Here is a 13,640-nt window from a genome sequence, read left to right as displayed (position 1 = left end):
CCGGAAGTGGCGCTGTGGCTCAAGTGGTAGAGCGCTAGCCTTGAGCTAAAGAGCTGAGGGACAGCGCCCAGGCCCAGAGTTCAGGCCCCATGACCAGACCCCAGAAAAAAAAAAAACTTAACTTCTGGAATTTATTTATGTTTCACCTTACTAATGTGTATAGGAGCCAGTTTCAAAGCAAATTTAGGAAATCCAGAAGAAATATACAGTGCCCTTTTCTCTCAGGCTTATTATCCCTTTCACTACTGGACAAGAGCTGTCTCTCTTAAGAAACCTCTAGCATTTCTTGGATATCACTGTATTCCCAGGTTTATCATGCAAATCTGTCCTTTTACATGTCTAATCCCCTCAGGTGAGGAAAAACAGCTTTTACCTGTTCATTCCAGCAGTGACTGTCACATAATAGCTGCTCAACAAATGTGGATAAACAAATGAGCATTTTCCAAAGCCAACAATGAGCCTACTGACCATTTTCTCTTCTTTACCAAACAGCTCCACTCCTCTGAGCGATTGATTCTTCCACCAGACAGTTCAACTTCAGGGCCTCCATGTCTGCTTCATTTCTACACCGCCTCATTTTAGCAAGAATTCCAACCAGAAACCCCATTCCTCAATATCTGATTACCCATCAACCCTCAGGAGATACTGGAAGACAGGAGCTGCCTTCAGCAAAAATCCTGTTAGGTTGCTCCTGAGTTACTAGGATTGCAGGCATTTTCAACGTATCATTATACAATTCCTTTCTTCCACAGTGTGTACCCAGCAAGTGGACCAACCACACTGTTGCTAGAATGGAATGCTCTCAGGTCCAGCTTCTTGCTGAAGGCAGGAAGTAGAGCTGGGAAAGGTACCCCTCGCTCCACCGGCAGCAGAGGCCAGAGGGGACCTGGCAATCAACACACCGCCAAGTATGACCTTGGTGGCTCTGCCCCTCTCCGTAATTTTCTGAGTGGAGAGGACAGACGCAATTATGCAGTTTGCAAGAGTTCTCACTTATATGAAATCGCCCACACCTACCCACAGCGAGGCCAGCCAAAGAAGCTGCACCTAGGCAGGACATATCGAAGTCGGTGGGTCTGTCGATATTCTCATTGATCAGGTCTGACGTCATCTGCATGACAAATCCGTTCTTACAAACACCTCCATCCGCCCTGTGGGGAGTAGGTGTGTGGGTAAGTGACTACTGCTGAAGTACCACTTTCCGCTTTCCTCTGCTGCTGCTTGGTCTTTGGTAGATTTAATTCCTTTCCATGCTGAGGACTGAGCCCAAGGCTTGCAGCGTGCCAAGCACAAGGGCCTACCCACTGGGCCATACCTCCCCTCAAGCCAACTGAATTTTTTGTTTTTGTGCCTAACTGGGGTTTGAACTCAGGGCCTGGGCACTGTCCCTGAGCTTTTGGGCTCAAGGCTAGTGCTCTACCACATGAGCCACTTCCAGATTTTTGGCAGTTAACTGGAGCTTAGAGTTGCATAAACTTTCCTGCCTGGGACGGCTTTGAACCATGACCCTCAGATCGCACCCTCATGAGTAGCTGGGGTTACAGGTGAGAGCCCAGCCCAGCCTTTTGGATCTCCCAAACCACATCCTTTAGCACTGACCTGGGGGCCAGGTGCCATTGGGTGATAACCAAACATGTTTTCCCTTTGTTCTGGCCATCACTTTTCCCACATGATCAGTCTTACTGGGGACTAGTTCATATTCTATTTGCGATGGGAGTTGGGGGGGGGTGTGGTAGGGCAAGTGTTTGCATGCGCGTGGTTGAGACGTGCCCTCTGCAGTGAAGGGGGTGCATGAATACGCGTGAGCACATGCACGCGCCTGGAGGGCGCGAGTGCGCGAGGCGGTGCATGCCTGTGAGGGAGGCGCGCACGCGTGGGGGAGACGCGTGCACGTGGGGGAGGGGCATGCCCGCGCAGGGACAGGGGCACACATACAGTACCGGATGGTGGTGACCGGGATGTCGATCTCCTTCTGCATCAGCTCGTACAGCTGCTTGTTTCTGGTTAGGAACCGGGTAGGAGAGAGTGAGGTGGAGGTTGAGGAGTGGGATTATCATGAGCCAGGGAACTCCCCTCCCCCATGCAGAGAGCACACTCTGAAGGTGTAAAACTAGCATGCTGGGGGGGGGAGGCCGGGGCGCTGCAGGGGGGACCAGGGAGAATCTGTGACAGACCTTCACCTGCACACATGGAAATACAAAACTAAAATCTGAACTGGGAAGGTGGCTCAGTGGTGGAGCGCTTGCCTGGCATGCATGAGGCCCTGGGTTTGATATACTTCAGCACCACATAAGCAGAAAAAAGCCGGAAGTGGCGCTGTGGCTCAAGTGTAGAGCACTAGCCTTGAGCTGAAGAGCTGAGGGACAGTGCCCAGGCCCAGAGTTCAAGTCCCACAACCAACAAAAAAAAAATAAAAAAATGAAATCTAAATTGTTTTGTATGCGCCTTGAACTCAGGGCCTGGGTGATATCCCTGAGCTTTTCTGCTCAGCACTAGCATTCTACAGCTTGAGCCATAGAACCAATCCTGGCCTTCTCTGAGTGGCTTATTGGAAATAAGCATCTCATGGACTTTCCTGCCTGGGGTGACTTCCAACAGCAATCCTCAGATCTCAGCCTCCTGAACAGCTGGGATTACAGGTATGAGCCACCAGTGCCAGCCAGAGTTTGGTTTGCTCTCTGCAATCTGGGGACAGAAATGGAGTATCTCTAGTGTGCCAAGTACAAGCTCTCTCCCTGAGCTATGGCCCTGAATATTTTCACAAATCACTCAATATTCAGACAACCAAATCTAAGTGACACAGTCCTGTGAAATAGGACAGCAACGCAGAATGCCTTAGCATGCGTGTGTGTACTGATGTGCTGTGTGTACTGAACTGAATGTGGACAGCAGCATGGGCAGGGGGCGTGTTCAGGCAGGAACTGCTTACCTGTATGCTATGGACTCCAGAATGGCACGGACAAGATGGTACTTGCTGGTAGAAGGCTTCAGGCCCATGAAGGCTGCACATGCACAGGGGTCGTTTAAGGGAGCCTAGAGGAGAGGCGAAAGCAGCTCATTAAAGCTCCGTGACAGCAGCAGAGGAGGACTGAGAATACAACAATGGGCTCAGAAGCGGACCTACAGTAAAACAATCTTAAAACGAGATTGCAGACTACAGATTTTGCTAAGCAGGAGGTGGCGACTCTCGGTTGGCTCTCCAACCACAGATCCCAGGTTTTGCTCTGCAAACCACCGACGCTGCTGGAGCAAAGCACCGCTGTCACGGCAGCACGGCCTGGCCCAGGCCCAGCCTCCAGTGCTGCTCGCACTGGCCCTGGAGCTCGGCCAGTGTACTTTGTCAGTGGGTCTCCTTGAGAAGTTGAGGCTACTAGACTTCACAGTGCTACCCCACATTAGTATTACTCAAGGCTGTCACAGTACCTTGAAAGGCATTATTCAATACTGGGACCAGGGCCAGGAAGGTGGCTCAGTGGTAGAGTGCTGGCCTAGCATGCATGAAGCCCTGGGTTCAATTCCTCAATACCACATAAACAGAAAAAGCCGGAAATGGGACTGTAGTTCAAGTGGTAGAGTGCTAGCCTTGAGCAAAAGAAGCTCAGGGACAGTGTCCAGGCCCTGAGTTCAGTCCCCAGGGCTGGCAAAAAAAAAGAAAAACAAAACCTGGGACCATCAACTTTTTTCCCCCTTGGTTCTGGAGCTTGAATTCAGGGCCTAGGCACTGTCCCTAGGCTTCTTTTGCTAAAGCTGTTGTACCACTTGAGCTCCAGATCCACTTCTGGCTTTTTTGGTAGTGAAGATTAAGAATCAGAGAGACTTTTCTTTCCCAGGCTGGCTTTGAACTGTGATCCTCAGCTCTCAGCTTCCTGAGTAGCTAGGATGACAGGCGTGAGCCACCAGCGCCCAGCCACCAACCAACCTTAAAAACAAAACAAAAAAATACCTGTAATCCACTAAAGGAAGGGACAAAATAAACTCCTTCTGAATCTTCCAAACTTTTGGCCATTTTTTCCGTTTCAGCAGCATCTGTGAAAAGATCTGCAAAAACAAACACACAAACCACCACAAAACCCTAAAACAAAACCAAGGGTTGGGGAGGGACAAAAGGAATGAACGTTACAGCTAGTATGTGCTGCACGTGTGCCTTGTGCACTGGCTGTCACCGCTCTAAGGGGCCACATGGGGTCACTGGCCTGCCATCTCACCCTGGCAGGGACAGTGAAGGCCCAGCACATGCGACCCTCATGCAGCGGGCTTTCCTTGTGTGTTCAGTCAAGTCTGGACTGCTTAAAGAATCGGTTCTAAGCCAGGTGTCATCCCAGCTACTCAGGAGGCTGAGATCTGAGGACAGAGGTTCAAAGCCAGCCCAGGCAGAAAAGTCCCCATGAGACTCTTATCTCCAATGAAACCACTAAAAAAATTTAGAAGTGGAGCTGTGGCTCAAGTGGTAGAGCACCAACCTTGAGCAAAAGAGTTCAGGGACAGTGCCCAGGCCCTGAGTTCAAGCCCCACAACTGACCAGGAAAAAAAAAAGAATTGATTCTAGCTGGGACCTGGTATTTCTATAATTCTTGCTACTCAGTCAGGAGGCTGAGTCTGAGGTTTGAGGTTCAAGGTCAGCAGGACAAGGAAAGCTTGTGAGACTCCTATCTCTGATTAGCTACCAAAAAGCTGCAAGGAGAGCTGTGGCTTAAGTGGTAGAGTGCCAGCTTTGAGTGGAAATGCTAAGGGACAGTGCTTGGGACCTGAGTTCAAGCTCTCCTACTGGCACCAAACTGACAAACAAATCCTTTCCTCTGATAAGGGAACCTTTGTCTCTAGGGAGGGTACCTAGAGAAAACATCAACAGGAATTATGGGTAACTCCAAGTGTGTACTCACACACAAGTCTCTGAGGACTGGGTGGAGCTGGAGAGGTGACATGTAGCAATTAAAACTGGTGCTGCTAAGGAGATGACGTGTGGGACTTGGCAGCTGGACGATAGCAGAGGCGAGATCCTTCCAAGTCCCCAGCCAGGTCCTGCTGCTTCCTGTTCCGGCCTCTGCCCCTCCACCAGCTGCCTCCATCTCCCCCCAACCTTCTCTCTCGCCCCCCCACCCCACCTCTCTCCTTTCCTCAGGGTTCAGCTGACATGACACTCAAGACTAAACCTCATCCTTCCTTTGTAAGGCAGTTAGGAATTCTGCTGGTCTCCTCCTCCTCTTCCTCTTCCACTTCTTCTTCCTCCTCTACCTCCTCCTCCTCCTCCTCTTCTTCTTCTTCTCCCCCCATCAGTTGTAGGGCTTGGACTTGGGGCCTGGGCGCTGTCCCTGAGCTCTTTCACTCAAGGCAAGAGCTCTATCACTTTGATCCACAGCACCACTCCCAGTTTCCTAGTTTACTGGAGACAAGAGAATCGCAGACTTTCCTGTCCTGGCTGGCTTTGAACCGTGATCCTCAGATCTCAGCCTCCTGAGTAGCTAGGATGACAGGCACGAGCTACCAGGGCTGGCCTTCTTTTCTTTTTCTAAGAGGAGGTATTGCTGTTTGCCAAGATGACAGTCAGTCGTGAGTGGCTCAAACCTTTTCTACTTTGTTTTATTACATGCTTTTTAAAAAAATTCTCATCTTTTATTTGAAGAATCCATTCAATGTATACTGATATACAATCATGTGACATATGAGTTCTTTTTTTGTTTGTTTGTTTGGTTTGGGTAGCACCTAGGTTTGGACTCAGGGTCTTGAGACCCATCCCTACAGATAACCCTGAACCAGTTACAAGACCGGCCCCATTGGGGGCCCCTGCTCCCAATGAGAAGCTCCGCGCTTACGGATGGGCTGCCTCCAGCCCCTGCAGTCGAATGCTTAAGTGTGGCCTGTGAAAGTCACTTAAGGGAGGACTTACCTAGCTTCTGAGCCCACAGTATGGCGGTGCCCGTGTCCCCCGCATTGCCTTCGGCTAAGCACACAATTTCTTGTCCAATCTTCCACCCAACCAATGGATAAAAGCCTTAGAATGCAAGCAAACAGTGTTCGTCAGAAATACACGTCTCACAATTGTGTATGACACAATTACTTGATCATATACAAAAAATAAATCGCAAAGTACCTATGAGATCAGAATACCGGAGTTCGAATCCTAGACCTCTTAACATTATAAGCAATGATCTTTTCTTTTTGGTAGCAATGGAATTTGAATTTAGTCTCTCCAATACTTAGTCCTTTTTGCTTTAGGTATTTGTGTTTATGTGCCAGTCCTGGGGCTTAAACTTGAGGACTGAGGGCTGTCCCTGAGCTTCTGTGCTCTAGGCTAGCACTCTACCACTTGAGCCACAGCTCTAAATTTTGGCTCTTTTTTTTTTTTTGTCGGTCATGAGGCTTGAACTCTGGGCCTGGGCGCTGTCCCTCAGCTCTTCAGCTCAAGGCTAGTGCTCTACCATCTGAGCCACAGCACCACTTCCCGTTTTCTGGGTGGTTTATTGGAGATCAGAGTCTCACAGACTTTCCTGCCGGGGCTGGCTTTGAACCGCTATCCTCAGATCTCAGCCTCCAGAGTAGCTAGGATGACAGGTGTGAGCCACCAGCACCGGCACCCGGCTAATTTCGGCTCTTTTGGGTATTTTTAGGATAAAGTACTGGGGGTTTTGCTCAGGATCACCATTGGATTACCATGCTTCCAGGCAGTTGGGATTAGCAGCATGTACTACCATCTCAGGCTTATTGAGTGGGGCCTGGCTAGCTTTGTTCCTCGGTTGGCCTCTATCATGATCCTCCCCAGTAGTTGAGATTACAGCTGAGAGCCATCATGCCCGGCCACCAGCTCTGACTCCTAAGCTCTTAGCTTCCATTTCCTCCTCTAGGAAACAGCCTACCGAGAGCAGCTGTGGGAGCGGGCTGAGGCAGCACAGGACCCAGCTTAAAAAGAAGCAATAAATGTCACTTAGTGAGTTGCTCAGTGGTACGGAGGCTCAAGCCCAGGGCCTCCGCACATTAGGCCAATGGTCTGCTACTGAGCTCCACCCCCGCCCTGAACATCAGTATAAGTAGGTCGCATCAAGGTCTCTATAGACTTGTGGCAGCAGGTATTCTGAAGAACTGAGGTTACCCTGACATTGGCTCCCTAGAGAACTGTGTCATCCTGTTTATCTTGCTTCCCAACTCCTCAGCAGAAATGCCCATAAAACAGTGAGCAGTGTGTTCTAACTTCCGTTTTCCCAACAACTGGAAGAAAGGAAAAAACAAAAAACGTAAAACTGGCTGGGCACAGACGGCTTGTGCCTGTAACCCTAGCTACCGGGGAGGCAGGAGGCGGACGACAGGGAAGATCACGGTTTGAGGCCAGTCTGGACAGAAAAGCCCCTAAGACTCCCTTCTCCGAGGAGGAAGCTGGGTGTGGTGGTACATGCCTGTAATCCCAGCGAGTTTGGGAAGTGTAAAGTAGGTGGGTGGTGGCTTGAGCATCCACCCAGGTAGGAAGTGAGACCACATCTCAAATATAACCAGTGAAAAACAAGGCTGGAGGCTCAACAGTATCATGTCTGCCAAGCAAGGGCCCTGTCCTGAGGTCAAATCATCAGTCAGGCTGTAAAAACAGAAATAATAGTAGAAAGAATTTAAAACACTAGGACCCACCATGTTCCCATGACTCAGTTCCACAGTGGGGTCTCCAATAGAGACAGTAAATCTTAGCAGTTGTCATTAAGACCCTAAAAATGATTCGGCTTACTAGTTGGCTATCCTAGCTACTGGAGAGGTTGAGTGAGATCTGAAGATCATGCTGCAAATTCAGCCTAGACAGACAACTCTAAGAGACTCTTACCTCCAATTAACAGGCAGAAATACACAACGGGAGGTGTGTCTTAAGTGGTAGAGTGTCAGTCATGAGTAAGAAAGCCAGGCGAGAGCAAGAGGCTCTGAGTTCAGCCCTAGTACTAGCATAAAAAACAAAGGGAAAAGAGAAAGAGAAAGGGGGGGGGACTTTACTTCCTAGTTTAAATTGCTCTGTGGCTACCTATGGCTACAGGTCATGTCTACTCTTTGTGTCTCAGTGCCAGATAGACAAAAGAAAAAGAAAAAATAAAGGAAATGAAAAGGGTTAGGAAAGGGGAAAAATTAAAGCTTGAACGTGTCTCAGTGATAAAGTATTTGTCTATTATGTGCAAGGCCCTGGATTCCATCCCTAGCACTACAAAAACAAACAAAAAAACCCCAACATGTTACACAGGTAAATATCTGGGAAGCTAATAAAAATACCCTAATCCTTCTGATTTTTTTCTATCTTTGTTTCCTGTGTATGTGTGTGTGTGCATGCCTGTGCATACCGGTTTTGGAGCTTGAACTCAGGGCCTGGGCGCTATCTCTGACCCTTGCAGCTCAAGGCTGGCGTTCTGCCACTTGAGCCACAGTTCCACTTCAGCTTTTTTGGTGGTTCATTGGTGGCAACAGTCTCACAGACTTTCCTGCCTGGGCGGGCTGGCTTTGAACTGAGAGCCTCAGATCTCAGCCTTCTGAGTGGTTAGGATGACAGGAATGAGCCACTGGCACGTGGCTTCCTTTCAGTGCTGTTCATCTGACCCTTTTAATGTAAAGGAAAAAAAGTGGAAAACGTCTCTAAGAATAGGATGAGAACATGAGATGGGGACATGCCGTCAGGAAGTGGCGCGCAGAGGCAGACAGGGAAGAGCGGCATTTTACGTAGCAACAAGCCACCGCCTCACCTCCCAGCGTGTGCTGCGGGCGGTTTCCAGTGTTGATGTCCAAGAACGTCCCCGTGCCCATGGTGAGCTTCACGTCCCCCCGGTGGAAACAGCACTCCCCGAACATGGCCGCCTGCTGGTCGCCCACCTGCGGAGTGCTCTCGTGAAGCCAGCACCCAGACAGTCCCTCCCTCCCTGCCCACCCGTTCCCTGGCCTGCGGCTTCCCTTTGTTTGGGGATTTGGAGACCGGGTCTCAGGATGGAGTCTGGGTTGACCTCAAGAACATCATTCTCCTGCCTCAGTCTTCCAAGAGCTGGGATTACAGGCATTTGCTACCATGCCAAGCCTTGCATAGAGAGGGGGTGGGGGGGAGAGGGAGAGAGAGAGAGAGAGAGAGAGAGAGGGAGAGAGTGTGCGTGTGCGTGCGTGTATGTGTGTAGGTTGAAATGGTTCTGAAGAGTTGTGGTAGAAGATTGGCCAGATGGTATTTCTGGTTATGTCCAGGATCCCTAAATAAGGGAGGGAAAATGCTGTGGGATTCAATGTCTGTCCTTTAACAAATGCCGGGGATTGTACCCAGACCAGCACCTATCATGTAGCTACACTCTTCAATTCTGGTCTGCCGAGTACTTCTTGCTCCTCTGAAAGCTAGTCCCTATTGTTCAGTGTTTGTGATGCCCAAGGAGACCCTCAAGCCTTCTACGTACCAAGGCAGTTATTGGGATGGGAACACCAAATATCTCTTCATCCACGGATCCAAAATGGTAGCTTCAAGGAAGATGGACTGGAGAGTTAGTTTATAGCTGGGGAGGATTCAATCCAAACCTCAGCCCCTCCCTCTTTCTCAGATGAAGAACACACAAGCACCCGCCCGCCCTCACCCCACTGCTCGAGGAAGGGCGGGGGATGTTTTCCGGGCTGTGTGATATTCCTTTTTACCTGGTGTCCTTCACGGGGGGCAGGACAGAGAGCGGGATGGAGGTCATGAAGGTGATGAGCCCGCTCCAACACATCTGAGCAAGAAAACACAGCACGAGCCGCTCAGGCCCACCACCCACACCGCGATGCGCCTCCGCACGTCGCCTGGGGCCGCCGACACCCGCGAGGCTGGGCACTTAGAAAAGGACCAACCAAGCACAGAGCCCGAGCTGAGCTACAGGAAAGCTGCTGGTTGGAAAAAGAAATCTTTACCTTGAATGGGTCAAAACATCCAGTGGTGCTAGCATTGGAGACGTCTGTGGCGTAGACCGAACCTGAATTTACACGAGACGCGCCTTCATCATTATAAACACGCACTTGTTGTCGTGATGCATTTGTTGTTATAAACTGATAGATCCTCAGTTTTTTTCTTTTGCTAGTACGTACCAGGTTTGAACTCATTCCGTTTGTCCGCTCGTGGTGGATGCTCTGCCACCTGAGCCCTGCCTCTACCAGCCAGCCAAGCTTTTTGGTAGTTATTTTAAAGATGGAGTCCAGCACACTTTACTGCCTGGGCTGACCTTGAACCTCAATCCTCCAGGTCTCAGCCTCCTGAGTAGTTTAGGATCATAAGTATGAGCCACCAGAGACTAGCTAGCTTTATCCTCCAAGTCATTCTGTATGCTGTCTCTAGGGAAATTTCCCACTTAATCTTTTTTTTTTTTTTTTTTGTTCTGTCGTGGGGCTTGAATTCTGGGCCTGGGCACTGTCCCTCAGCTCTTCAGCTCAAGGCGAGCGCTCTACCACTTGAGCCACAGTGCCACTTTCGGTTTTCTAATGGCTTATTGGAGATAAGAGTCTCATGACTTTGCTGTCCGGGCTGGTTTTGAACCATGATCCTCAGATATCAGCCTTCTGAGTAGCTAGGATTACAGGTGTGAGCCACTGGCGCCCAGCCCACTTAATCTTTATGAACGGTTATACTTTACAAAAAGCATTTTCAATACAGCAGTTATATATTACTAATCTTGGATCTGTTCCTGAATTCAAATAGCAAGAATTTCCCTTTGTTTACAAAAAAAAGATTTCAGTAGTTCATAAAGAACATTATATTCTCCTCCCCACCCCACCTGTCAAAAAAAAAAAAGCATCTTCATAGATGTGAGTTCGGAGCCCCAGTTTAAAGTGAGGAAAGAGGCCATTGCTGAGTTAACTGCAAGCACAGTGAGGCCCAGTCTACCACTCAGATCACACACTAGCCCTTTCCGCTTTATTTTTCAGTAAGGTCTTAGGCTTTTTACCCTGGACTGGCCTTGGACCACAATCCTCCTATTTACATTCTCATGTAGCAGGAAAAGAGCTGAGCATCACCACACCTGGCCTGTTGGATGAGATGGGTTCTCCTCTAGCTTTTTTCCCAGGCTGGCCTTGCACACTGATCCATCCGCTCTCTACCTCCCAGGCAGCTAGGATTACAACACTGTTGGCTGGTCTTAGATTTTTGAGCTTAATTTTAAGACCATCCTCTGCTCAGCACAAACTGAAGTACTTCTCCCCTTACTGACACGTGCGGTTACTAGGTCCCAAAGGGCAGTGTGACCCGGGGAACAGGAAAGAAAAAGGGGCTGGTAGGAAACCTCTTGAGTCGTCTCTTCCAGTCGTTTCATCTGAGATCTGTGGAGAAGACCACCGTGAGGGTCACCTCACCTTTTGTGAGCTTGTGCAACAACCAGGTGTCGATGGTCCCAAAGCAACAGTTGTCTTCCTCCACCGCCTTCTGCACCTTCAAAACAGGACAGCACAATGGGAGCTCGCGGCCACCTCAGAGCTAAGTGCCAGAGCCTGTGCCGGCCAAAGCCTTGCACGTAAGAGTACAGAGTATAGTCTAAAAGAGGTTAAGCATGGGGCTGGGAGGGTGGCTCAGTGGTAGAGCGCTTGCCTTGCATGCCTGAGGCCCTGGGTTCAATTCCTTAGTACCACATAAGCAGAAAAATCTAGAAGTAGTGCTGTGGCTTAAGTGGTAGAGCGCTACCCTTGAGAGGGACAGCGCCCAGGCCCTGAGTTCAGGCCTCATAACAGGCAAAAAAAAAAAAAAGTTAAGCAGTTAGCTAAGAGATGAGATTTAGGGGGTATGGCTTTGCCTCTGTGGTCCTTCTAAAAACCTTAATTTTACACTAAGCGTGTTTAATTTTGGTTTTTGTTTTGTGCTGGTCTTGGGGCTTAAACTCAGGGCCTGGGCTCTGTCCCTGAGCTTTTGTGTTCAAGGCTAGCGCTCTACCACTTAAGCCATAGATCCAATTCTGGCTTTTTTTTGGGGGGGGGAGGGGAGTGGCTTGCTTAATTGGAAATACTCTCATGGACTTTCCTGCCTGGTGTGGCTTTGAACCGTGATCCTCGGATGTCAGCCTCCTGAGTGGCTAGGATGACAGGTGTGAGATACCAGCAGTGCCCAGCTATCTTACATGCATGTTTTACTATGTGATTTAAAAAAATAGGAGGCTGGAGCCCGCTGGTGGCTCACCTCCCTGTAATCCTAGCTACTAAGGAGGCTGACATCTGAGGATTGAGGTTCAAAGCCAGTCCAGGCAGGAAAAGTCCGTGAGACTCTTATTTCTAATTAACCACTAGAAAACCAGAAGTGGTGCTGTGGCTCAAGTGGTAGAGTGCTCCCTTGAGCTGAAGAGCTGAAGGACAGAGCCCATGTCAGTCCCACAATTGACAAAAAAAAAATGGTTTGTTATTTTGCTTTTTGTAGTACTGTAAATAATGTTTGAACGCTGGCAAAAGCAAACTTTTTGGATGTTTTGGAAAAAAGTCTCACTATGTAACCCAGGCTGGACCTGAACTTATGACCCTCCTCTTTGAGCCTTCAAAGACTTGGATTACAGACATGAGCCACCACACAAGTAGATTTATCAGACACTTATAGACAAGTCTACCCAACTGCAGGAGAGATAATTCTTCTCTATTACATGTGGCAGCCCCAGTGTGAGACCACAGTGGAAACGATCAAAACCATACAACGTTTGTTCTCTGACTATAAAGAAATGAGACTGAAAGTAAGCAATAGCAAGGCACTAGCGCTCACACCTATAATCCCTGAAGTTCAAAGCCAGGCCGGGTAAGAAAGAAAGTCCACAGGACTCTTATCTCTTAATTAACCAGCAAAAAAAGTTGGAAATGAAGCTGTGGCTTAAGTGGCAGAGTGCCAGCCACAAACAAGAGAGCTTAACGAGCTTTCTTGGAGCTTCCTTTCTCTCTTCAAAGTAGGAGCACCAGGTCCTGAGTTCAAGTCCTGATATCGGCACCAAAATGCAGAAAGGTTTAATTAAAAAGCATGCAAGCAAGGAAGGATCCTGGACTTCCACTCCACCCGTGCAGGGCACATCCCTTTCCTCACGAGTTGAGTTCTGAGTTTCTCTCCACTTCCAGCCCTGAGCTGCCTCTAACACTACCACCCGCTGCTCACCTCTGGTACGTTTTGCAAAACCCACATCAGTCGTGGACAGGCTTGCTGGGTGGTGAAGACAAAGCGGCTCATGGTTAACATTCGCTGACTTCTGCTGACCAAGTGAAGCAGTCGGCAGGAGTTTTGCAATAGCTGTGAGACACAGGGACAGAGGGACACACACACAACAAACTGTAAGGAAAAGGCGTTTGCTGGTATTGGGTATCTCTTGACTTATTCCTCAAAGCGAAGCCAGTGAGGGACAGGTCGTTTCGTGGTTTAGTGCTGTTGTCAACACTATCCCCACACTTCAGAACATCAAAAACAGCAGTGCCATTCCAGATGGACAGTCTATTCTAACAACAAACGTAACCCGTCGATTGTGAACTCCTTTGTGAGTACCCAAGGCTTAGGTGCTATGAATTTAAAAAAAAACAAACAAACTCTTTTTCAACTGGGTATGGTAACATATGTTTGTAGTACCAACTCCTCAGGAGGCTGAGGGAGGAAGACCATCTGAGCCCAAGAGTTCAGGCCAGCTTGGGCAACACAGCCTGTCTCAAATATAAAATAAGCAGGCCAGATATCGGTGGCTCAC

The 13,640-nt window shown here is 49.1% G+C and overlaps 1 protein-coding gene across 1 annotated transcript in view; it reads right to left on the bottom strand.

Annotated features, from left to right (window-relative positions):
* The window catches only part of Gk5 (glycerol kinase 5 (putative)), a 62,607-nt gene that overhangs the window by 9,413 nt on the left and 39,554 nt on the right, over window positions 1-13,640 (bottom strand). Inside the window, exons 4-14 of the mRNA XM_013029887.1 lie at window positions 13,064-13,195; window positions 11,302-11,377; window positions 9,868-9,929; window positions 9,616-9,689; window positions 9,384-9,444; window positions 8,697-8,823; window positions 5,885-5,989; window positions 3,944-4,038; window positions 2,930-3,033; window positions 1,941-2,000; window positions 1,018-1,151 (exon numbers count right to left, since the gene is read on the bottom strand). Coding sequence (XP_012885341.1) covers window positions 1,018-1,151; window positions 1,941-2,000; window positions 2,930-3,033; window positions 3,944-4,038; window positions 5,885-5,989; window positions 8,697-8,823; window positions 9,384-9,444; window positions 9,616-9,689; window positions 9,868-9,929; window positions 11,302-11,377; window positions 13,064-13,195 — 1,030 coding nt within the window. The remainder of the gene's footprint in view (window positions 1-1,017; window positions 1,152-1,940; window positions 2,001-2,929; window positions 3,034-3,943; window positions 4,039-5,884; window positions 5,990-8,696; window positions 8,824-9,383; window positions 9,445-9,615; window positions 9,690-9,867; window positions 9,930-11,301; window positions 11,378-13,063; window positions 13,196-13,640) is intronic.

This window comes from Dipodomys ordii, unplaced genomic scaffold (genome assembly GCF_000151885.1).
Source record: "Dipodomys ordii isolate 6190 unplaced genomic scaffold, Dord_2.0 Scaffold124, whole genome shotgun sequence".
Classification (NCBI taxonomy): Eukaryota; Metazoa; Chordata; class Mammalia; order Rodentia; family Heteromyidae; genus Dipodomys; species Dipodomys ordii.
The sequence above is the reverse complement of the archived record's forward strand: the minus strand, read 5'-3'. Positions and strand labels throughout refer to the sequence as shown.